Genomic DNA, 25,754 nt, shown 5'->3' with positions numbered 1-25,754 from the left:
CCTCCCCACCAATGAGGAAGCCCGGCAGGATGGAGGGCGAGGCCTGGCAGCTGTAGTGCGTCTGAGCTGTAGAGGAGCGGGTTGCGGAGCTAGGGCGGCCGAGAGCCATGGCGGCGGTAGTGGCGGCGGCGGCGGCGGTAGTGCGAGCCAGGATCCTGCAGGCGAGTGAGGGTGGCGCCAAGGCACCATGAAGCTAGGAATTGGATCCTTTCCGTCCACTCCCTGAGCCGTCCTCGGGCGGGACCACCTTCTTGGCCCAACCCCTTTTTGGCCGGACCTCCTACCTAACCTGTGGGCCCTGTCCCATGCCCAGCCCTCACTTCATACCCTCCCTCGTCCCGGATCCAACCCTGGGCTGTTACCCTTGGCCCTCTACCCTTTTACTCCTAAGCCTCCTCTTTTCTGGCTCTCGCCCACTCTCCTTCTCCAGCTCTGCCCGCTCCCTGCTGTCAGTCTCTTGCCCTCATCTCTCCATCCGCCCACCGTCTTTCCCTTTCACCTCTGCACCAGCGTTCTCTCTATCCCCCAGAAACTACTCTTTTTGGTTATTCTGTCCCCTGCCTTGAGTGTCCACGTTGCCATTGCTCCCTTCCCCCACCCTACTTCACTGTCCGTGGTGATCCGAGGTAAGAGGGAGGGGGAACGTGAGGGGCGAGGGTCAGTGTATGAACTTTGAATTTTCTTCTAGAAGTGGACTCTAGATTTTCACCAAAGGCAGCCATTTACCGAATTATTTTCCCTAAGTGTGGCTCTTTGTATTTTCCATAGACTGGCTGTCCCCTTTCTTGCCAAAACTTTCAGTGAAACTTTCAGCCAAGTTAAACAGTTTACATAGATAGGGCACATGTACATAGGGTAGATAAGGGCACACAGTTAACGCTACCAGTATGTTCCATGTACGTTCAAGGTACTAAACATTTTCAAAACAGGTGATAGAAAGTGGGAGCCAGGTAAGACAAGAAGTCTAAGTTCCCACCCCAAATCAGCTCTTCTAGTGCCACACACCCTCATCTCTGCACTTGGGGGATTGAGTCCTTTCTGAAGCCAACCTAAGGAGAAATGGTAAAGCTACAGGAGTTGCATGCCTGAGGCCTGTAATCTCCAACTCTATAGTCTTTCCCCTGTTCATGGCCTACCAAGGATTTAGAGTATGAGGCAAGATTTACTGCAGGCAAGAAACAATCAGCAAGAAACAACAGTGCCCTTCTTATTCATTACATCCAGTCTGAGAATTTCCTCTGTATTGCTGCGCTTTTAGGTAATATTAGTATTCACCAGGTTTCCGTGAGTTCTAGTACAGAAACTTGGGCATTTTCAAGATTCTTGGCAGAGTCAGCAAAGATTCACGTTTAAATATGCTATTTAATGGGGACGGTAGAAAGGATGAGTTTGAAGGGTTTGTCAGATGGTCTGGCCTCACTCATATTTCTTGCTGTGATCCTTGTTCTGTTCTAGTATCTTTTTTTAGTAGCAGGAAAACAAAGTTTCCACCCTATATTTTTCTTACCAACTTCTTGAAATCTTTTACTGAAATTGGTTTTTTTCCTTTGCCTCCTCTTCCCCTCCCATCACAATGAGTCATTGAGAACCTTAAGAAAGTATTTTGTTCTTTTCCATCAAGGAGAAGAATCTCTCTTTCCTTGTACTTTATTTCAGAAACAGACACTATGTATTTTCTGATTCATTTGGAGAAACTTCTGAAGTGACCTAGAAAAGAACAAATAGAGTAATCCTCAGCCAACTAGGAGTTGTAACATGAAACTTTGATTAAAAGTTTGATAAAAAGTAGCCTAGAGGCCAGGCACTGTAGCTCCTGCCTGTAATCCCAGCACTTTGGGAGGCCAAGGTGGGTGGATCACCTGAGGTCAGGAGTTGGAGACCAGCCAGACCAACATGGTAAAACCCCTTCTCTACTAAAAATACAAAAATTAGCCGGGTGTCAGGCGACTGTAATCCCAGCTACTCAGGAAGTTGAGGCAGGAGAATCACTTGAACCCGGGAGGCAGAGATTGCAGTGAGCTGAGATTGTGCCATTGCACTATATCCTGGGTGACAGAGCAAGACTCCGTCTTAAAAAAAAAACAAAACAAAAAAAAAAAACCCTCGATTTTGGCAGCCATGAATATTAGAGAACTATCAAAAGGATTTATAGAGAGTTCACGTTTTCAATTATTTTAAGTATTCAGCTTATTTTTCTCTGCTATGAAGAGTAGTCAAACTTAACCTAAAACCTCTTTCTGCTCCTTGTGATATTATCACTCCCATTCAGAGATAAAGGAATGTTTGAGACAGGGTCTCGCTCTGTCACCCAGGCTGGAGTGCAGTGGTGCAATCACAACTGACAGCAGCCTCGACCTCCCACGCTGAAGTGATTCTTCCACCTCAGCCCTCCAAGTAGCTGCGACAACAGGTCGTGCCCCCATGCCAGCTAATTTTTGTATCTTTTGTAGAGACAGGGTTTCACCATGTTGCCCAGGCTGGTCTTGAACTCTTAAACTCAAGCAATCCTCCCACCTCAGCCTCCCAAAGTGTTGGGACTACAGACATGAACCGCTGCACCTGGGCAAGAAAATTACTCTTAAAAAGATGTAGTGACTTGCACTTTCAGTGATATGGTTACTGAACTAGTAACTGATGGGGCTGAAAATTCAGAACTTAAATCTTGCCATCTCTTTCTATGTTAGGCACTGACATAGGCTTACAGTGAAATGCTCACTGAAAGTTCCTTTATTGTACTGCAATAAGTGATAAACAATAGGAGTGTTTATCCTTTACCAAGTTGCCGGAGGAGAGACCCAAATACTTAATATTTTGTCCTTTTCCATCAAGGAGAAGAATCTTTCCATGTACTTTGTTTCGGAAACGGACACTATGTATTTTCTGATTCATTTGGAGAAACTTCTGAAGTGACCTCCACAGGGATACTGTGGAGACCTAGGGAAAGAGCCAAATGTTGTAGGACTAGCAGGCCATGAACCAGGAGGGGAGGGAGGCAGGCGGAGCAGGAGGTCAGGAGATCGAGACCATCCTGGCTAACATGGTGAAACCCCGTCTCTACTAAAAACACAAAAAAATTAGCTGGGCGTGGTGGCGGGCACCTGTAGTCCCAGCTACTCAGGAGGCTGAGGCAAGAGAATGGCATGAACCCAGGAGGTGGAGCTTGCAGTGAGCCGAGATCGCGTCACTGCACTCCACTGAGTGCAGGCAGGTCTCAAATTCCTGAACTCAAGTGATCTTCCCACCTCAGCCTCCCAAAGTGCCTCGGCCTCCGAAAGTGCTGGAATTACAGTGAGCTACTGTGCCCAGCCACCTTTTTTTAACATGTGCCTATGTAACATCCAAATAGAGATGTGGTAAAGATAATTACGTGGGTATCACCTGAAGAAGAAAATTCTGGCCAAGGACTAAAGAGTTGGGCATCATCAGGATCTAGATAGTTAAGCCATGGGAGTTGATAAAAATCACCCAAGGAGCATATACAGAATGAGAAGAAAAGAAGGCCTAGGACCAAGCCTTGGGAAATTTAAAAGAGTTAATGGCGGCCTGGCGTGGTGGCTCACCCCTGTAATCCCAGCACTTTGGGAGACCAAGATGGTCAGATCACTTGAAGTCAGGAGTTCAAGACCACCTGGCCAACATGGTGAAACACTGTCTCTGCTAAAAATTCAAAAATGTGTTGGCTCACACCTGTAATCCCAGCACTTTGGGAGGCCAAGGCAGGCAGATCACTTGAGGTCAAGAGTTCAAGACCAGCCAACATGTTGAAACCTCATCTCTGCTAAAAATACAAAAAAGTAGCTGGGTGTGGTGGCGCGTGCCTGTAATCCCAGCTACTCGGAAGGCTGAGGCAGGAGAATCACTTGAACCTGGGAGGCGGAGGTTGCAGTGAGCCAAGATTACACCACTGCACTCCAGCCTGGGTGACAGAGCAAGACTCTGTCTCAAAATAATAAAATAATAAAAGCAAATTAGCTGGGTGTGGTGGTACGTGCTTGTGGTCTCAGCTACTTGGGAGGCTGAGGCAGGAAGATGGCTTGAACCCAGGAGTTGCAGGCTGCAGTGAGCTATGATCATGCCACTGCATTCCAGCCTAGGAGACAGGACAAGACCCTGTCTCAAAAAAAAAAAAAAAGCATATACCTCTTCATCCAGTCCACATATATTGATTGTGCACCACTGTCTCAGTCACTTTTCCTGCATGGAGCTTGCTGGCTACCTTCTCCTTAGGTTGAGTTCAGTTTTGTAGGTTTGCTATTAGGGAGTTGAGACGTTCTCATCTGATGGTTTCTATGTGCTCTGAAGTAAGAAAAACAAAGTCAGCTCCTGAAAGTGGAAGAGGAAGTAGTAGAGTTGGGAGTTTTAAGATAAAGTTGTGGAATAGCAAAGAGTGAAAACAAATAATAAGTGTTTACTTATTATTTATAGAAATGGGGTCTTGTTATGCTCCCCAAGCTGGTCTTGAACTGGGCTCAAGAGATCCTCCTGCCTCAGCTTCCTGAGTAGTTGGGACTACAGGCACAAATCACCATGCCGTTATTTACAATGACATAACAATAAGATTTAATGAGTACCAACTTTGTGCTAGCTACTTTTCTATAACTGGACAGTCCTGATCAGTTATAATTTTTAACTCTGTGAAGTAGGTGAACAAGACAGATGCAGTGTCAACCCTCCTGAAACTGAGAGTCTTTATGGGTAACAGATAAGTACCCAGGTGCTATGGCTTGGATATGGTTGGTCTGTCTCCACCAAAACTCATGTTGAAATTTAATCTCCAATGTGGTAGTGTTGGGACCTAGTGGGAGGTGTTTTGGTCGTGGGGGTGGATCCTTCATGAATGGCTTTGTGCTGTAGTGAGTGGATTCTTGCTTTTTTGAGACTGGATTAGTTCCCATGGGAATGGATTAGTTCCTGTGTGAGTGGGCTATAAAGCCAGGATACTGCCCCCCGCCCCAGTTTTGCCTCTTCACACAGGTCTGCTTCCCCTTTGATCTTCTCTGTTACGTTATGACACAGGACAGAAGCCCTCGCCAGAAGCTAGGGCCATCCCTTGAAATTCCCAGCCTGCAGAATCATGAACTAAACAAACTACTTTTCCTTATAAATTGCCTAGTCTCAGGTATTTTGTTATAGCAACACAAAACAGAGTAAGACCCCAAACAATTACAACACAGAGAGATAAGCCTGAAAGGGGAAGTATTGGCTGCTTTCAGAGGATAAAAAAGGGCCTCTTAATCTAGTTTGGGGTAAGAAGCAGACAGCAGTGGGCTTCTATTTTATTCAGCAGTTATTTACTGAACACCTACCCGGTGCTATGTTGGTATTGGGAACATAGCTATAAATAAGACATGGTGGGCTCCAGGAGAGTGTCAGCGGTTTGAAATGGCTTTGGTAGGGAATAGGAGAGCAAGCAGATGAGGTATTTGGAAGGACTATCTGCTGGACCAAAGGACCACCATCTTTTCCTGGGCAGTGCTGTAGGCACCCTTCATGCAGCCCTATACTCTGTGGTTAACAGAGTCCCTTTTCAGGCAAGATAAAAGATTATTAGATTGCAGCTTTCCTTTATATCCCAGTCCTGAGTATTTTAGTTTGCTCATTTTGATTGGCTTAAATATTTCTTAAATCAACTTTGATAACATATATATAGGCTGGGTGCAGTGGCTTACGCCTGTAATCCCAGCACTCTGGGAGGCCAAGGCGGGTGGATCACCTGAGGTCAGGAGTTCAAGACCAGCCAGGCCAACATGGTGAAACCCCATCTCTACTAAAAATGCAAAAAAAAAAAAAAAAAAAAAAAAAAAAAATTAGCCAGGCATAGTAGCAGGTGTCTGTAATCTCGGCTACTTAGGAGGCTGAGGCAGGAGAATCACTTGAACCCAGGAGGTGGAGGTTGCAGTGAGCCAAGGTCATGCCACTGTACTCTAGCCTGGTCAACAAGAGCAAAACTCTGTCTCAAAAAATAAATGAAAATTAGGCCAGGTGCACTGGCTCACACCTGTAATCCCAGCACATTGGAAGGCCAAGGCAGGTGGATCACAAGGTCAGGAGATCGAGACCATCCTGGCTAACACGGTGAAACCTCGTCTCTACTAAAAATACAAAAAATTAGCCAGGCGTGTTGGCAGGCGCCTGTAGTCCCAGCTACTCGGGAGGCTGAGGCAGGAGAATGGCGTGAACCCAGGAGGCGGAGCTTGCAGTGAGTTGATATTATACCACTGCACCCCAGCCTGGGCGACAGAGCCAGACTCCGCCTCAAAAAAAAAAAAAAAAAAAAAAAAAAGGAAAGAAAGAAAATTAGCTGGGCATGGTGGCAGACACCTATAATCCGAGCTACTTGGCAGGCTGAGGCAGGAGAATCACTTGAGCACGGGAGGCAGAGATTGCAGTGAGCCAAGATTATGCCACTGCACTCCAGCCTGGGCAACAGAGTGAGACTCCGTCTCAAAAAATCAACTTTGATAACATATATACAGCCTTTTTTTTAGTGAGTTACAGTTTGAGAGTTATCTTGTTGAAAGTGATCCTCCCTCCCTATTTGCTGATTTTATCCCATCAAATATCTATCCAACACATTTTTTCCTATAACGTACCTATGGCATTTCAATACAGCTTTATTAAAATAAAATTGACATAAAACAATCTGTACTTATTTAAAGTATGCAGTTTGATAAGTTTTAACATTTGTATACACCTGTGAAAATAGCATCACAATCAACATAATGAACATATGTCCATCACCCCAAAAAGTTTCCCTCTTCATCCCCAGGTAACCACTGTCCTACGTTCTGATATTACAGATTTGTTTGCATTCTCTAGTATTACAGAAGTAGAATCATACAGTATGTACTCTTATTATCTAACTTGTCTCTTGTCATAATTATTATGACTATTTATATTGCATGTATCAGTAGGTCATTCCTTTTTTTGCTGAGTAGTATTCCAGTGTATGAATATACCACATTAATTTCCTTATTCACCCATCCAATGGTAGACATTGGGTTGTTTCCAAGTTTTGGGATACTACAAATAAAGTTCTTATGAACATTCATTTTTCAAGTACATATAAGGATATAATTTTAATTGCATTTGGTAATAAACTATTTGATTTATATTTACATTGCTTTTATTTATTTTTATTTTTTATTTTTTTGAGACAGTGTCTCCCTCTGTCTCCCTGGCTGGAGTGCAGTGGCACAATCATGACTCACTGCAGCCTCACCCTCCTGGGCTGAAGCAGTCCTCCCACCTCAGCCTCCCTAGTAGCTGGGACCACAGGCATGCACCACCCATGCCTGGCTAATTTTTGTATTTTTTGTAGATAAGGTTTTGCCATGTTGCCCAGGCTGGTCTCAAACTCCTAGACTCAAGTGATACACCCGTCTCAGCTTCCCAAAGTGCTGAGATTACAGGCGTGAGTCACCATGCCCAGCATATTGATTTTATATGATCTTAAATTCAGTACCTATTGTGTTAGATACCATGCTAAGTATTTTCATATTGTTAGATTTATGGTACATTTTGCCAGGCCCAAATTAGGAAAACATAATGACAAAAAGATTTTTTTTAATCAGTACTATCCTGGACATATAGGACATGATTATTATGGTTTATTGTTCGTTCATAGTTTGCTGTGTCATAGATTCATATCTTTTCTCTTTAACGGCTATATGGCCTTTGAGAGAAACATCAAGTCCTTTTCCATACCCCCACAGTAGCTAGTATAGTATTAAGCATATAGTAGCTATTTGCTAAATTTTAAATAACTTTCTGCTCTCATTTATCAAAATAATCATTTTTTTGCCTCACAGGTTTCTTCCAAGGTGAAATCCAATTCCGCCTGGTATTCAGCATCTTCATTCTCTTCTTCAGTGGTGAGTTTATATGGCATAGAGATTGACTTCTGAGAAGGAATTCAGTATAGTTTTTGGGTATCTCTATCTTCTTTACATAATTGTCATCACAGTGTATGTGAAACTTTCTATCTTGGTTTTCTTATCTAATATTAGATCTACTATATTGTAAGCATTATCAATATTGCAAGATGGTCTTTATAGTTATAATTTTAATGGCTGCAATAATATTCCATCAAATAGATATAGCCTGAATTAACAGTTTCCCTATATAACATTTAGGTTGCTTCAGTTTTTCAATATTATAAAACAAACATTTATTTATATAGTTTTTTCCTCCTTTTGGATTATTTCCCTCCTGAAATGGATTACCGTGTCAAAAGATACAAACATTTTCATGGCTTCTAGAGGTTCTGCTGACCCTGCCAGATAGTTGTCTTCTTCTTGACAACCTTTAGAGTGGTTTTTACAGATCAACTGTCTGTCAACCACTTCCAGCACCTAAAATCTAATAAATAAGGACTATTGCTCAAATTCTTTCCACACAGAAGTATGCACACACTGTACCACAGTAGATCACCATTTTTTGGTTCACAGACCGCTTTAAAAATTTAGTGTCCCAGCACTTTGGGAGGCTGAGGTGGGTGGATCACGAGGTCAAGAGATCGAGACCATGCTGGCCCACATGGGGAAACCCCGTCTCTACTAAAAATACAAAACTTAACTGGGCGTGGTGGCACGCACCTGTAGTCCCAGCTACTTCACGGGCTGAGGCAGGAGAATCACTTGAATTCGGGAGGCAGAGGTTACAGTGAGCCAAGATCTCACCATTGCACTCTAGCCTGACGACAGAGCGAGACTCCATCTCAAATTTAAAAAAAAAAAAATTAGTGAAAGAGGCCAGGCGCGGTGGTTCACGCCTGTAATGCCAGCACTTTGGGAAGCTGAGGCAGGTGGATTGCCAGAGCTCAGAAGTTTGAGACCAGCCTGGGAGACATGGTGAAACTCCATCTCTACAAAAAATTAGCCAGGCATGGTAGTGCATACCTATGGTCCCAGCTCCTTGGGAGGGTGAGGTAGGGGGACTGCTTGAGCCTGGGAGGCGGAGGTTACAGTAAGTCAAGATTGTGCCACTGCACTCCAACCTGGGTGACAAAGTGAGATTCCATGTTAAAAAAAAAAAAAATTAGTGACAGTGAGCTATATCTCAGAAAAAAATACATAGAAACATTTTTTTAATCTTTTTTTTTTTTTTTTTTTTTTGAGATGGAGTCTCACTCTGTCGCCCAGGCTGGAATGCAGTGGCACGATCTCGGGTCACTGCAACCTCTGCCTCCCAGGTTCAAGCGATTCTCCTGCCTCAACCTCCCGAGTAGCTAGGATTACAGGTGCATGCCACCAAACCCAGTTAATTTTTATATTTTAGTACAGATGAGGTTTCACCATGTTGGCCAGGCTGGTCTCGAACTCCTGACCTCAGGTGATCCACCTGCCTTGGCCTCCCAAAGTGCTGGGATTACAGGCGTGAGCCACTGGGCCCGGCCAAAAATCTTTTGATCATAAAGGTAGTGCATGCTCACAGTAATTAACAGTCAGCTGGGCCAAAAACTCATAATAGCTAATCTTTGTTAACAGAGTTGCTGCTTTTTTAGTATAAACTTCACAATGTCGTGTTTCCACTCATGAAGTTCCACTGTGTGACTAGCAGGGAATTTCCCATTCTCAGAGAGATCACAGGATTGAGAGGCTCTGCCACATCTTAATATAAACTATAGACTGGGCACAGTGACTCACGCCTGTAATCCCAGCACTTTGAGAGTCTGACGCGGGTGGCTCACTTGAGCCCAGGAGTTCGAGACCAGCCAGGCAACATGGCCAAGCCTCGTCTCTATCAAAAGTACCAAAAAATTAGCTGGGCATGGTAGCATGTGCCTGTAGTCCCAGCTGCTCAGGAGGTTGAGGTGGGAGAATCACCTAAGCCCTGGGAGTTGAGGCTGCAGTGAGTCATGATCACGCCGCTATACTCCAGCCTGAGCGACAGAGTGAGACCATGTCTCAAGAAAAAATAATAATAATAATAATAAGGGCCAGATGCAGAGACTTACGCCTGTAATCCTAGCACTTTGGGAGGCCGAGGTGGGTGGATCACCTGAGGCCAGAAGTTCAAGATCAGTCTGGCCAACATGGTGAAACCCCATCTCTACCAAAAATACAAAAGTAGCTGGGTGTTGTGGCGGGCACCTGTAATCTCATTACTCGAGAAGCTAAGGCAAGAGAATTGCTTGAACCCGGGAATCAGGAATCGGAGGTTGCAGTGAGCCGAGATCACACCACTGCACCCCAGACTGGGGGACAAGAGGGAAACTTTGTCTCAAAAAAAATAAAATAAAATAAACACATACACATGCAAAATAGATAAGGATATTATGTGTCTCTTTCCTAGTGGTAACATTTCTAAAGACGAGAAGATTCCATTATCAACTTGTTTTCTTTCCTTTTGGTGCAAGGGAAAGAGAAAAGCAAAGCAATTAACTAATACAAAATTTCATGGTTTTTTGTTTGTTTGTTTGTTTGTTTGTTTTCAGCCAGCTGTAAAGCTCTTCATTGATGGGAAATTTGTTGAATCCAAAAGTGACAAATGGATCGAGATCCACAACCCAGTAAGCGAAGCTGCTTTGGGACTTCAACTTAGGAGCCTAGAATTCTAGGGACATGATGGGCAAGTAGGGACATGGGTGTCTATTGTAAAGCACATAGTGCTGCTTCTGTGACTAGATGTACAGTGGAGAAGGTGAGTCAGGGGCAAAGGATCATGTGCTTATTTTTCTCATCAGGCCACCAATGAGGTCATTGGTCGGGTCCCTCAGGCCACCAAGGCAGAAATGGATGCAGCCATTGCTTCCTGCAAACGTGCTTTTCCTGCATGGGCAGACACTTCAGTATTAAGCCGCCAGCAGGTCTTGCTCCGCTATCAACAACTTATTAAAGAAAACTTGGTATGAAATCTGAATGGTATGCTTTTCCAAACTGTCACCTAGGGCATGTTTGTCACTCTCACAGAGACCTTTTCAGCCACCCTCCCTTACTCTGCAGTATGCAGAGACATTGATCATGGCTCTCTCCCTTGTACTACATCTCCTCCAGTCTTATTCTTCCTTGGCTACCTGAGAATTTAAAAGAGGAACATTCTTGCATTAATTTCTATCTGTGTGTTTTCTCTCTAGAAAGAAATTGCCAAGTTAATCACATTGGAACAAGGGAAGACCCTAGCTGATGCTGAAGGAGATGTATTTCGAGGCCTTCGTAAGCTGGGAGCCCCTTATGGGACTTTTGGGAAGGAGCAAAGGAAGGTGGGAGGCACAGATCTCAGAATGGGAGGTTGCTTCTTCCTTTATATAGATTTTGCCATCCCATTATGTCTTTTTTAATGCTTGTGAAAAATGGCAGTATTCAGTATCCCTAAGACTGATTTACTTTACTCTTTACTCAAATGATCCTCCAGTGGGTATATACATATCGCTGTATTTTTCCCATTCAGAGAATCTCATTTTGCACAAACCCTTAACTTGGAAGGGCAAGTCAGTGTACCCTGCGCCCGTTCATTGGCCTGAGCCACTTCCTGTCCTCAGGGCTGAAGAGAACAGGACAAAGCTAACTAGTACACAGTGTGGAGAGCTGATGGCCTGACTTCTGTGTTCCAGAGGTGGTTGAGCATGCCTGTAGTGTGACATCCCTCATGATGGGAGAGACCATGCCATCCATCACCAAAGACATGGACCTTTATTCCTACCGTCTGCCTCTGGGAGTGTGTGCAGGCATTGCTCCATTCAATTTTCCCGCCATGATCCCCCTTTGGATGTTTCCCATGGCCATGGTGTGTGGAAATACCTTCCTAATGAAACCATCCGAGCGAGTCCCTGGAGCAACTATGCTTCTTGCTAAGTTGCTCCAGGATTCTGGTGCCCCTGATGGAACATTAAACATCATCCATGGACAACATGAAGGTAACGGCCCTTCTGCATATGGCTACTTAATCTGGCTACCAAAAAATCAAGGTGTTTAGTGATGATTGGATGTTTTAGGATAAGGAACCTACTTGTAAAGAGGAAAGTATTTACTCATTTTAACCTCCATGTTTGTTGATGATTTTGCCATCTTTGTGCGCCAAGGTAACCAACTAGGGAATAGCAGTGCTTCTTGCCCTACAGTATATATTGGGACACTAGAAATCTGGATTAGGGCTAGACACAGATAAGATTAAAAAAGAAACTTTTTTCTTCAATATGAAGAGAATACATGAGGATATTTAACTCAGAGAATTTGCAGATCTCAGAGATACTGAAGGCCTTCCAATTCTTGTAATAATAGCTAATACTTAAATAATGCGTCTGTGTGTCAGGCACTGTTCCTAGTGCTTTTTATCTATTAATCTTTATAATCACCCTTTGAGATGGGTATTATTTTTTCCATTTTGCAGAAGAGAAAAATGAGACATAGTGAAATCAATTAGCCCAAAGTCACAGTGCTAGAAACCGTCAAAGCCAGGATGTGTATACCCATCCAGGAAGGCTGACTCTGATTTTTGCTTTTAAAAACTATGCTATATTACCTCTCACATGAGAACACAATAGTGTCTGAGTGTCCTAGTACATAGTCACCATTGAGGAAATATTGTTATTCTTTTTTTTTGAGATGGAGTCTCCCTCTGTTGCCCAGGCTGAAGTGCAGTGGTGCAATCTCAGCTCACTCTACCCTCTGCCTCCCAGGTTCAATCAATTCTCCTGCCTCAGCCTCCTGAGTAGCTGAGATTATAGGCATGTGCCACCGTGCCCCACTACTTTTGGTAAAACTATTTAGTACAGACGGGGTTTCACCATGTTGGCCAGGCTGGTCTCAAACTCCTGACCTCAGGTGATCCACCCGCCTCAGCCTCCCAAAGTGCTGGGATTACAGGCGTGAGCCACCGTGCACTGCCTATTGTTATTCTTGAAGGACAAAAAAGAAGAGTTCAGTATTCAAAGGCTGTTATTTTCTAGGAAAATAGGAGTTGCAGCCTTCAAAGTTAGATTAAGGCTGGGTGCAATGGCACACACCTGTGATCCCAGCACTTTGGGAGGTGAAGGCAGGTGGATCACTTGAGCCCAGGAGTTCGAGACCAGCTTGGGCTATGTGGCAAAACCCCTGTCTCTACAAAAAAATACAAAACTTAGCCAGGAATGGTGGCATGTGCAGGTAGTCCCATGAGGTGGGAAGACGGCTTAAGCCTGGCAGACAGAGGTTGCAGTGAGCCAAGATTGCACCACTGCACTCCAGCCTAGGTGAAACAGTGAGACCCTGTCTCAAAAAAAAAATAAATAAAATAAAATAAAAGTTAGATTAGAAGTGGAAATTCTGGAGTAACACATGAGAAAAATCATGAAAGGAAAGAGGCTAAATAGAATTTATTTTTTATTATTTATTTTTTATTTTTTTGAGATGGACTTCTGCTCTTGTTGCCCAGGCTGGAGTGCAATGGCATGATCTTGGCTCACTGCAACCTCTGCCTCCTAGGTTCAAGCAATTCTCCTGCCTGAGACTTCCAAGTAGCTGGGATTACAAGCGCCCACCACCACGCCTGGCTAATTTTTTTGTATTTTTAGTAGAGACAGGGTTTCACCATATTGGCTAGGATGGTCTCGAACTCTTGACCTCAGGTGATCCACCTGCCTCAGCCTCCCAAAGTGCTGGAATTACAGGCATGAGCCATGGTGTCCAGCCGGCTAAATAGAATTTAAAAGATACAAGGAGAGAACTTTACAATGAGAATCCAGTATAGAAAAACAAACACAGGCCTGGCGCAGTGGCTCACACCTGTATTCCCAGCATTTTGGGAGGCCAAGGCGAGTGGATCATAACGTCAGGAGTTCAAGACAAGCCTGGCCAAGATGGTAAAACCCCGTGTCTACTAAAAATACAAAAATTAGCCAGGCGTGGTGTCGGGTGCCTATAATCCCAGCTGCTTGGGAGGCTGAGACGGAGAATTGCTTGAACCTGGGAGGCGTCAGTTGCAGTGAGCCAAGATCGCACCACTGCATTCCAGCCTGGACAACAGAGCAAGACTCCGTCTCAAAAAAAAAAAAAAAAGAAGAAGAAAAGAAAAACACAGGAAAACTTCAAATTCATAACAGTGGGGAAAGGGGAAATTTTCCGTGTTGAGAATCCGTTTGCTCCTTTGTGAGTGATCATTTATTTTCTTCTTAAAGCTGTAAATTTTATTTGCGATCATCCGGACATCAAAGCAATCAGCTTTGTGGGATCCAACCAGGCAGGAGAGTATATCTTCGAGAGAGGATCAAGACATGGCAAGAGGGTTCAAGCCAATATGGTGACTTCTTATTCCTTTTTTCTCCAATCTTTATTCTATATATGAAAATTACCTAGGAACAGACCTTCAGCAGAGAGGCCACTCATCCCACTCCAATGTCAGTGTTTCTTTTATTTTTTTGAGACAGAGTCTCTCTGTCGCCAGGCTGGAGTGCAGTGGCATGATCTTGGCTCACTGCAACCTCTGCCTCCCAGGTTCAAGTGATTCTCCTGCCTCAGCCTCTTGAGTAGCTAGGACTACAGGCGCGCGCCACTGCGCCTGGCTAATTTTTCTATTTTTTTCCAGTAGAGATGGGGTTTCACCATGTTGGCCAGGATGGTTTCGATCTCCTGACCTTGTGATCTGCCTGCCTCGGCCTCCCAAAGTGCTGGGATTACAGACATAAGCCTTACCATGTCCTTCTGAATGTCTTCTCTTTAATCATGAACCTTTAGAGGAGTTTCATTCTAAGTCACGTTAATCACTTTTTTTTGAGACAGAGTCTTACTTTGTCACCCAGGCTAGGGTGCGGTGGTGCCATCACAGCTCACTGCAACCTCCACCTCCCAGGTTCAAACAATTCTCGTGCCTCAGTCTCCCAAGTAGCTGGGATTACAGGTGCCTACCACCACACCCGGCTAATTTTTGTATTTTTAGTAGAGATGGGGTTTCACCATGTTGGCCAAGCTGGTCTCGAACTCCTGACCTCAAGTGATCCGCCCACCTTGGCCTCCCAAAGTGCTGGGATTACAGGCATAAGCCACTATGCCTGGCTCTTTCTTGAAATTCTATATCAAGAGGTCTACTTTCTGTTTTGCCTTTCAGCTGGTTACTGGCATTATTGCTGTAAGGCTGTAAGTTCTCTCTCTTTTTTTATTTTTTTAACATTGCTCTTCTTATAACTGAAAAACCCAGCAGACAACAAATTCTTTCCTTTTGTTGTTTTTTTGTTTTTTGTTTTTTGTTTTTGTTTTTTTTTTTTGAGACAGGGGTCTCACTCTGTTACCCACTCTGGAGTACAATGGTGTGATCTTGGCTCACTGCAACCTCTGCCTCCCAGAATTAAGGGGTCCCCCTACCTCAGCTTCCTAAGTAACTGGGACCACAGGCTTGTGCCATCATTCCTGGCTAATTTTTTGTAGAGATCGTGTTTCACCATGTTGCCTAAGCTGGTCTTGAACACCTGACCTCAAGTGATCCTTCCCACCTCAGCCTCCCAAAGTGCTGGGATTACAGGCGTTAGCCACCATACCTGGTCCACTGCTTAATTTCTTAGCTTAATTGTATTTGGCCAAGGAAGATTCCTGTGCTTTTCTGTATTTTTTTTTTTTAGGGAGCCAAGAACCATGGGGTAGTCATGCCAGATGCCAATAAGGAAAATACCCTGAACCAGCTGGTTGGGGCAGCATTTGGAGCTGCTGGTCAGCGCTGCATGGCTCTTTCAACAGCAGTCCTTGTGGGAGAAGCCAAGAAGTGGCTGCCAGAGCTGGTGGAGCGTGCCAAAAACCTGAGAGTCAATGCAGGTAATCAATCACCTGCCTTGCTCCCTTAGATTTTGCATCTGTGGCACTAAGCTCTTGAGTTCTGTCAGTGGCCTTGGCCAGTGGGAACAATCACGTCTATTCTTGCCATTTCCTCTCTTTATATTGTACTTGTCACTTGGATTCATCTCATTAGCAGTGGTTTTTTTTTTTTTTTTTTTTTTAAAGGCAGAGGCTCTCTGCCACCCAAACTGGAGTGCAGTGGTGCCATCCTAGCTCGTGGCAGCCTCAAACTCTTGGGCTCGAGTGATCCTCCTGCCTCAGCCTCCTGAGCAGCTTGGACCACAGGTGTGCACCACCACCTGGCTAATTTTTTTATTTTTTGTAGAGACGAAGTCTCACTTTGTTGCCCAAGCTGGTCTGGAACTCTTGGGCTCAAGCAGTCCTCCTGCCTTGACCTCCTAAAGCTTTGGGATTACAGGCATGAGCCCTGACAGCAGTCATAATTTATGTTAATGAGGACTTTAAATTCTTCTGTGTTGTTTTACAGGAGATCAGCCTGGAGCTGATCTTGGCCCTCTGATCACTCCCCAGGCCAAAGAGCGAGTCTGTAATCTGATTGATAGTGGAACAAAGGAGGGAGCTTCCATCCTTCTTGATGGACGAAAAATTAAAGTGAAAGGCTATGAAAATGGTAACTTTGTTGGACCAACCATCATCTCGAATGTCAAGGTGAACAACTTTTATTTCAGAAATATGAGAGCTGAAGGTACCTTAAAGGCTATAGAATCTCATCCCTCTAATTTATTAATCAAAATACTTAATGACTAAGACTTCATCTCTTGCCAGGATTGATCAGTTATTTTATCTGGAGTCTGAATGGGCCTCCCCTTCTAACTCCCAACCAAACTCTTTCCACTATACCAGCAGTCTGCAAACTTTCCATAAAGGGATATTTTCAGTTTTACAGGGATATAGTGTCTGTTGCAACTAAACTCTGATGTTGTAGTGTGAGATCAGCCATAAACATTGGGTGGCTGTGTTCCAATAAAACTTTATTTATGGACACTGATATTTGAATTTCATATCATTTAATATATGATTAAATATTTTTTTCAACCATTTAAAAATGCAGAAACCATTTTTAACTTGGGGGCTGTACAAAAACAGGCAGGAAGCCACATTTGGCCCACAGGCTATAGTTTGCCAAACACTATCTTATCTTATACTGGTTTGTTAATGTTTTCTCTCCTGTGTCCCTCTTGCTGCCTAGCTTATGGCTACTGCAGTGTCTCAATCAATATATCAACCACCCGATATTTATTGAAAGTGACAGAAATAATTGACTTGTCAATTTTTATTTATCAAAACTTTGAAAGTCTCTCAGCTAACATGAGTTAAAAATTGAGGTAATGAGGCGTTTTTTGAAATTCATATAGCCCTAGTATAATAGTGAATCATCAAGTGTTGAATGTAAGTGCAGTAGAAATTATGAAATCTCTTGCCACAGAACCATACAGAAAAATCCGTTTACCAGCAACAAACATTAATTGCATGGTGAAGGATGTTTTGAGTGTCTATGACCCGATATCAAAATATAAACATACAGACTTTTTTGGGAGGCAAAGGAGTGAATAAGAAAGGATTGTTTATGTTATAGAAAACAGCATTGGGTTTCTATAAAGAGAAAAATTATCCTGGTATATTTAATATAGATTGGATTTATAAAAAATAAATTTTCATGTAACTTTTTGATGACAATTGGATGAAACAAGTTGTTCAGGTATTAAAAAGGAAGCTAATGATGGGTCATGAACTAAAAATACAGTCCCTTAAAAGAAGTGTGGTTATTGTTGATAGGAATTCCAAGTTGTTTATATGATTGGTAACTTGGAAGATGGAACACAGTTAAGAGAGGACTTTTTTTAAAATAAGTGATTTGAAATGAAAAGAGATTACTAATATGAAAGTTGTCCATGTAAATGATGTGTAGTAAATGAAAGTATCAAATAAGCGTAAAATACTCAGAATCCAAAAAGCTGACTTCTTTTCTGGATGCATCACTCCTGGCAGCCAAATATGACCTGTTACAAAGAGGAGATTTTTGGTCCAGTTCTTGTGGTTCTGGAGACAGAAACATTGGATGAAGCCATCCAGATTGTAAATAACAACCCATATGGAAATGGAACTGCCATCTTCACCACCAATGGAGCTACTGCTCGGAAATATGCCCACTTGGTGGATGTCGGACAGGTTTGTGAACAGAATTTTTAAGAGATTCTTATATCCATTTACTATTTCCTAAGAGGAAACAGTAAATGGTGAGTCATTGGTTTAAGATTGCCCCCATGACCTCCCACATTGCCCCATTTCTTCCTCAGGAATGAAAGTTCATGGGGTAAAGGACAGGGTGGAAGGTGGGTATTTAAAACTGGTCTCTGATGCTGTTGTGCTTCTAAATGGAGAGTTCCTTTGTCCTTAGGGTATGACACGGATTTGTTCTGTTTTAGGTGGGAGTGAATGTCCCCATTCCAGTGCCTTTGCCAATGTTCTCATTCACCGGCTCTCGATCCTCCTTCAGGGGAGACACCAATTTCTATGGCAAACAGGTAACTTTTGAGTTAAAATTTTTGTCTTTTCCCTTAAGAAATTTTCTAAAAGATATTCAGGAGCAAGGATTCTGCAAGGAAGGGCCTGCCAGCAGCTTCTGTGGGGTCATAATCAGTGCTTCTCAGAAGGTTCCCTAAAAAAGATTTAAAAGTTAACAAAATTTTGCCAAGCTGCTTCTTCCTGAATAATTCAAAGCAACAAAGTTTTGAGGAAAGAACATGGGGAAGTCCAAGCCTTTGTATATGCCACTTCCTGAGCATGTGACCCTCTTCGCCATCTCTCCCCTTTCATCTGACTAACTCCTAATCATCTGCCATGTCTCAATTTAAAGAATGAGCTCCTCCAGAAAACCTCCTCCAACTGCCACCACCCCTCCCTCAGTGCTGGGTGGTGTGATCCCCAGTGTGTTCCCATTGCACATAGTTTTTCTGTAATAGTTATTCATTTACAAAAAATGTTATTGAGCACCTTCTTTGTAGCAGACATTATTATTATTATTATTTTTTTTTTTTTTGAGACGCAGTCTCGCTCTGTTGCCCAGGCTGGAGTGCTGTGGCATGGTCTCAGCTCACTGCAACCTCCGCTTCCTGGGTTCAAGCAATTCTCCTGCCTCAGGCTCCTGAATAGCTGGGACTATAGGCGCCTGACACCATGCCCGGGTAATTTTTTGTTTTTCAGTAGAGACAGGGTTTCACCATGTTGGCCAGGCTGGTCTCAAACTCCTGACCTCGTGATCCGCCCGCCTCAGCCTCCCAAAGCACTGGGATTACAGGTGTGAGCCACTGTGCCCGGCCTGTAGCAGGCATTATTTTAGGCACTATGAATACAGCACTGAACAAGAAAAGTAAAGCAGATCTGGAACCAAATTGCCTGTGTTCAAATCCCAGCTAAGCCAGTTATTAGCTGTCTGACTTTGGGGGATACCTTTAATTATTTTTTTTGTTTTTGAGACAGAGTCTCACTCCGTCACCCAGGATGGAGTGTGGTGGCACGATCTCGGCTCACTGCAACCTCCATCTCCCAGGTTCAGGCAATTCTCCTGCCTTAGCCTCCAAGTAGCTGGGATTACAGGTGCCCACCACCACACCCGGCTAATTTTTGTATTTTTAGTGGAGATAGTGTTTCACCATTTTGGCCAGGCTGCTCTCGAATTCCTGACCTCAGGTAATCCACCCGCCCCAGCCTCCTAAAGTGCTAGGATTGCAGGTGTGAGCCACCGCACCTGGATACCTGCTTTATGCCTTAAATTTATTCACGTATAAAAAGAATAACAACAGTACCTATATATTTCATAATGTTGTAAGTATTGAATTATCACTATTGGCCAGGCATGGTGGCTCACGCCTGTAATCCCAGCACCTCGGGAGGCTGAGGCAGGCAGATCTCCTGAGGTCAGCAGTTCGAGACCAGCCTGGCCAACATGGCAAAACCCCCTCTCTACTAAAAATAAAACAATTAGCTGGACGTGGTGGCGGGCGCCTGTAATCCCAGCTACTCTGGAGGCTGAGGCAGGAGAATGCTTTGAACCCAGCAGGCGGAAGTTTCAGTGAGCCAAGATTGCACCACTGGACTCCAGCCTGGGCAAAAGAGCAAGACTCCATCTCAGAAAAAAAAAAAAAAGAATTATTACTATTGCCACATCGGCCAACAGGTACATATGTCCTAAGGCAGGAAGAAGCGTGGCACATTCAAACAGCAGAAATGGGCTGGGGCACAGTGAGCAAATGAGAAGAAAAGGAAAAAATGAGGTTAGAGAGGCAGGCAGGGGTTGAGTCATATAGGGCTTGCCACGTAGAGAATCCCTCATCACACTATAGTTGTTTTTTACTTATCTGCAGTACCTGGCACAGAGCAGGCTACCTAAACATTTGTTGAACAAATAGGCTAGGGGAAGTTCTTTGTAATCCCATAGGACTAGAGCCATTTTGAAACCTTCATTAATAAATTACATGTTTTGCTATACAAGTTTTCCCTTTTATAGGTTAATTTTTTTTTCTGTGCCAGCTGTGTGCTGCCAGACGGCAGGGCATGTGGTGCTTTTTTATTTTATTTATTTATGTTTGGGTTATTAAAAAGTTAACAATGGGATTGCATAGCATTATGACAGTGTGGCCAAATGGTTAAGAAGTCAACACTTTGGTATTTGGAGGTTGATTATCTAATTTGTATATTAGTCACAGCTTTTGGTTTTTTGTTTTGTTTTCCTTTCTTTGTGAGACGGAGTCTTGCTCTGTCGCCCAGGCTGGAGTACAGTGGTATGATCTCGGCTCACTGCAACCTCAGTCTCCAGGGTTCAAGCAATTCTCCTGTCTATGCCTCCTGAGTAGCTGAGATTACAGGCACGCACCACCACGCCCGCCAATTTTTGTATTTGTAGTAGAGACGGGGTTTTGCCATGTTGGCCAGGCTGATTTTGACCTCCTTACCTCAGGTGATCTGCCTGCCTTGGCCTCCCAAAGTGCTGGGATTACAGGAGTGAGTCACTGAACCTGGCTTAGTCACAGCTTTTGTAAAAATGACTAATTTGATACTAGTAACATTTCTTTTAAGCAAAGCAGAGTACAACTATTGTTTAAAAATTGTTGCCTGCCCACCCTCTCATTTATTTATTTTTTTGAGATGGGAGTCTTGCTCTGTTGTCCAGGCTGGAGTGCAGTGGTGCAATCTCAGCTCACTTGCAACCTCCACCTCCCAGGTTCAAGCAATTCTGCCTCAAGCTCCCAAGTAGCTGGGATTACAGGCACCGGCCACCACACCCAGCTAATTTTTTTTTTTTTTTTTTTTAAATAGAGACGGAGTTTCGCCACGTTGGGCCAGGCTGGTCTCGAGCTCATGGCCTCAAGTGATCTGCCTGCCTCAGCCTCCCAAAGTGCTGATATTACAAGTGTGAGCCACCACGCCTGGCTGCACCCCCCAATTTAATTATTATAAATTACTCTGGTAATCTGGTAAAATGTCATTCTAGCTTGCTAGTAATTATGTAAGTGTTAAATCTGCACAATGTATTATTCTCTTTTGCTCAAGCCTACTCTTATAAAATAAACTATATCTAGCCAGGTGCAGTGGCTCACGCCTGTAATCCCAGCACTTTGGGAGGCCGAGGCGGGTGGATCACAAGGTCAGAAGATCGAGACCATCCTGGCTAACATCTCTACTAAAATACAACAGATTAGCCAGGAGTGGTGGCAGGCACCTGTAGTCCCAGCCACTCGGGAGGCTGAGGCAGAAGAATGGCATGAACTCAGGAGGCAGAGCTTGCAGTGAGCTGAGATCACACCACTGCACTCCAGCCTGGGCGACAGAGTGGGACTCCATCTCAAAAAAAATAATAAAAAATAAAATAAAATAATCTATATCTATCTATATATAGAGAGAGTTAAATATGCTGAATTTTTGGGCTCACATGTTATAGGTAATTTTAGAAGTGAATTTGTATAATGTCAGATATTTTACTTTAGATTTGTAAGATACTTTGGGTTTGCCACTTCAATATAGAGCTCATGATCTCTGATAATTATCAGAAATGGCCAACTAGGCACAGTGGCTCATGCCTGTAATCCCAGCACTTTGGGAGGCCAAGACTGGAGGATCACCTGAAGTCAGATGACCAGCCTGGCCAACATGGTGAAACCCCGTCTCTACTAAAAATACAAAACTAGCTGGGTGTGGTGGCGCATGCCTGTAATCCCAGCTACTCAGAAGGCTGAGGCAGGAGAATCACATGAACCTGGGAGGCAGAGGTTGCAGTGAGCCAAGATCACACCACTGCACTCCAGCCTGGGCAACAGAGAGAGACTCCTTCTCTAAATAAATAAATAAGTAAATAAATAAATAGCCTACTATGTAATGGCTGGGGGCACGGTGGCTCACAGTTGTAATTCCAGCACTTTGAGAGGCCGAGGAAGGCGGATCACTTGAGGCCAGGAATTCGAGACCAGCCTGGCCAACATGGTGAAACCCCATATCCACTAAAAATACAAAAATTAGCCAGGCATGGTAGCAGGTGCCTGTAATCCCAGCTACTTGAGAGGCTGAGGCAGGAGAGTTGCTTGAACCCGGGAGGCAGAGGTTGCAGTGAGCTGAGATCATGCCACTTCACTTCAGCCTAAGTGAGAGAGCAAGACTCCATCTCAAACAAAAAAGAAAGAAATACTAGTTTCAGCGTAATAATGATGGCTAAGGTTTGATTGTTTACTATCTGCCAGGTATTATGTTAAATGTTTTAGATCAATTATTTTATGAACAATATATATTGGATTCTGATTGCATTTCTCAGTTAGGAAAGTGAGTAGCACTTTATAATACCTCCTTCAAAAGCTAATTAAAAGAAGAATCATGAAACCCCAGAAATATATGCTAACTTTTTTTCTGTTTTCTATAGGGCATCCAATTCTACACTCAGTTAAAGACCATTACTTCTCAGTGGAAAGAAGAGGATGCTACTCTTTCCTCACCTGCTGTTGCCATGCCTACCATGGGCCGTTAGACACAAGTTTGTTTAAGACTCAGTCCATCCTGAGTAATTTCCCTTTATTTTTGAGCAGCTTCATTTGTCAGCTTTGCTCAGATCAGATCTATGGGACTGGACTACACTGTAACTAAAATCTTCCTCAGGACTATTAACCCCAGCAAAGTTTCTATAGGGAGCTGCCTAGTGTAACAATGAAACCAGATTTTTCACTTGCTCTTCGTACATTTTTGAGGTAACTATTGTAACTATGAAATGCTTATCTGAAATTAGTGCTTAAACCTGATTTCTAAAAATTATCCCCTTTTCTGATGATTTGAAGGGGAGAAACGCCAGTGTACGTAAAGAAAATGTTCCGGCCAGGCGCAGTGGCTCATGCCTGTAATTCCATCATTTTGGGAGGCCATGGTGGGCAGACTGCTTGAGCCCAGGAGTTGAAGACCAGCCTGGGCAACATGGCGAAACCCTGTCTCTATTTTAAAAAATTGAAAAAGTAAAAAAAGAAAAGGGAAAATTATTTTTTTTAAAGAAAATGTTCCAATAATTGCAAGAACTCTTAGATGGGGAAACAGGACAGAAATAACTCACTGTTTTTGGTTGATCCTCAAACATAGCACTACCTAAATGCCACTGGGAGAGACCTCTTGCAAAGCTTTCTTTAGCCCCTCTTTTATCCCACAATACACAAGATATAATCCATTTTTATATATCCCAAAGTTGTGGCAACAGCTTCTTTCTTTTCTGCTCAATGCCACTTTGTTTCCTAGTATTTCATGACCACTATTAGTTCTATCATTGTCACTGTTCCTGCTTCTTAAGATCACTTCTCAAGGATACCTCAGTAAGCAATGGATAAATCAAATCAACTTTTTGTTATATGTGCCAAGTACTAACTTTCAGGGTTCTCTTCAGCAATCATTAATTAATGCTTCAGCCATTAATTCAGATGCAAATAATTTTCTTTTTTCTTTTTTTTGAGATGGAGTTTCACTCTTGTTGCCCAGGCTGGAGTGCAATGGTGCAATCTCGGGTCACCGCAACCTCCGCCTCCCAGGATCAAGCGATTCTCCTGCCTCAGCCCCGCTAGTAGCTGGGATTACAGGCATGTGCCACCACGCCCAGCTAATTTTGTACTTTTAGTAGAGACGAAGTTTCTCCATGTTGGTCAGGCTGGTCTCGAACTCCTGACCTCAGATGATCCACCTGCCTCGGCTTCCCAAAGTGCTGGGATTACAGGCATGAGCCACCGTGCCTGGCCAGATGCAAATAATTTTCTTTAGAAAATTATTTCAAAAGTTATTTTAGGTCCAGAAATCAAGGAGTGTTCCAACCATGAAAATGGGTAAGACACCTGCCTTAAGCAAATCTAACCTGCTATTACTTGCCAACTTTTATATATTCTTTTCTCTTGCCTGTATTTCTAATTAGTGATTTTTTTAATAAAGAATTCTTCATGTAGAGCAATTGACTGGGCCTAAGAAATTTCGAAGCTTTTCATGACATAAAGTGGTTAAAAAAAAAATGCTTTGACAGTCTTCTGCCATTAGTTCAACTGCCTTTATGCTTTTTTTTTTGGAGACGGCGTTTCGCTCTTATTGCCCAGGCTGGAGTGCAATGGCGTGATCTCGGCTCACTGCAACCTCCGCCTCCCGGGTTCAAGCAATTCTCCTGCCTCAGCCTCCCGAGTAGCTGGGATTTCAGGCATACGCCACCACACCTGGCTAATGTTTTTGTATTTTTAGTAGAGACGGGGTTTCTCCATGTTGGTCAGGCTGGTCTTGAACTCCCGACCTCAGGTGATCCGCCTGCCTTGGCCTCCCAAAGTGCTGGGATTACAGGTGTGTGCCACCACCCCCAGCTGCCTTTATGCTTTTTGTTTCTTTGATATATCTAAACTTAAGATCAGAACAGAAATTCATGTGCCGAACAGAATGGATTCTTTTTGCAGTACCATCCCAATTGAATCCTCTCTTTATTTTCCTGCGTCCTTACTAGTCACTTTGATAGTGCTAACTAACCTACACTATGGGGGTTATTCATGAATTAAGGATGATAAAAAAAAAAATACCTTGAAAATGTTGTGTACCCTGTGGATCTGAGGCTTATTACTACCACCTGGCTGGATAGAATGTCAAAACCTTCAATCACTTAAGGTGACTGGAACTTTTGTAAAATACACTTATGACCCTATTGGGCCTTTTTTTTTTTTTTTTTTTTTTTTGTGCTTTCCTAAAGATGAGGCAATAGAAATTTATAATTTGAGACTACAGTGCCCGTTGTTTTAGCTCTTATCACAGCTGGCAACTGGTAGTGATTTTTTGTTGTTGTTGTTTTGTTTTGTTTTGTTTTGAGATGGAGTCTCACTCTGTTGCCCAGGGTGGAGTGGAGTGGGATGATCTCAGCTCACTGCAACCTCCGCCTCCTGGGTTCTCAATCTCCTGGCCTCATGATCCGCCCGCCTCGGCCTCCCAAAGGGCTGAGATTATAGGTGTGAGCCACTACTCCCGGCCCTGGTAGTGATACTTAATCCAATCCAACAACTATAGGCTGGGTTAAATAAAAGGTCATTATTGTCTATATTCCAAGTGGAATTAAATGTAGTCACAGAGACTCCTAACATTTTCCTTATATTTAAGGGAAATCACTTCTAAAAAACACACTAATCAGAATTGTGCTGTTCAGAGTTTCTTATTTCTTAGATGAAAAAAACTCATCAGTTATATTCATGTGATCGCAGCTAAAAAGTCAGTATTTTCTTTTTTTTTTTTTTTTACTCTAATGTGGCTTCATTTGAAATTTCTCAGATTCTACATTGTACTAATTGATTATGAATAACAAATTATAAATAAAAAACTCTTAAAGAGAAAAACTTGGCTTAAAAAAATCATTTCATATTTCCTTATAAGCCTTTGTCCTCTAGGTTGTAATGACTCTGACTTCCCACCTGTGATGGAAAGCCAAGAGTCACAAGGTCACTATGTTTACTCTTACATAAAAGA

The 25,754-nt window shown here is 43.2% G+C and overlaps 2 protein-coding genes across 20 annotated transcripts in view; one reads left to right on the top strand and one right to left on the bottom strand.

Annotated features, from left to right (window-relative positions):
* The first annotated feature begins 52 nt into the window (after positions 1-52).
* ALDH6A1 (aldehyde dehydrogenase 6 family member A1) lies at positions 53-25,624 on the top strand. Its single transcript, XM_005561751.4, has 12 exons — positions 53-161; positions 7,812-7,874; positions 10,439-10,513; positions 10,688-10,849; positions 11,078-11,156; positions 11,555-11,857; positions 14,096-14,217; positions 15,530-15,719; positions 16,228-16,409; positions 17,751-17,930; positions 18,188-18,286; positions 22,669-25,624. The coding sequence occupies exons 1-12, from the start codon at positions 108-110 to the stop codon at positions 22,771-22,773; spliced, it is 1,614 nt and encodes a 537-aa protein (XP_005561808.2). The 5' UTR covers positions 53-107; the 3' UTR covers positions 22,774-25,624.
* The window catches only part of BBOF1 (basal body orientation factor 1), a 65,684-nt gene continuing 41,531 nt past the window's right edge, over positions 1,602-25,754 (bottom strand). For 14 of the 19 annotated variants that reach the window (XR_012415938.1, XM_065549048.1, XM_045396728.2 and 11 more), the window contains one exon: positions 16,716-18,420. Coding sequence is in view for 13 of the 19 variants with exons in the window: in XM_065549048.1 (XP_065405120.1) it covers positions 18,409-18,420 (12 nt within the window). In the remaining 6 variants the exon portion in view is untranslated. Of the gene's footprint in view, positions 1,708-2,850; positions 2,912-4,140; positions 4,297-16,715; positions 18,421-25,754 lie in introns of those variants that run through there. The other 5 variants (XR_012415935.1, XR_010588546.1, XR_012415936.1 and 2 more) reach the window with 2 other exon arrangements.

Source organism: Macaca fascicularis, chromosome 7 (genome assembly GCF_037993035.2).
Source record: "Macaca fascicularis isolate 582-1 chromosome 7, T2T-MFA8v1.1".
NCBI classification, from domain to species: domain Eukaryota; kingdom Metazoa; phylum Chordata; class Mammalia; order Primates; family Cercopithecidae; genus Macaca; species Macaca fascicularis.
Note: the sequence above shows the minus strand (reverse complement) of the source record. Positions and strands in the feature narration are given on the sequence as shown.

Excerpts from the sequence above, each read along its gene's own strand:
- ALDH6A1 (XM_005561751.4), top strand. The coding sequence starts at position 108 with ATGGCGGCGGTAGTGGCGGCGGCGGCGGCGGTAGTGCGAGCCAGGATC. Across the intron at positions 11,858-14,095 it reads CATCCATGGACAACATGAAG|CTGTAAATTTTATTTGCGAT; the intron begins GTAACGGCCCTT and ends TTCTTCTTAAAG. Across the intron at positions 14,218-15,529 it reads AGAGGGTTCAAGCCAATATG|GGAGCCAAGAACCATGGGGT; the intron begins GTGACTTCTTAT and ends TTTTTTTTTTAG.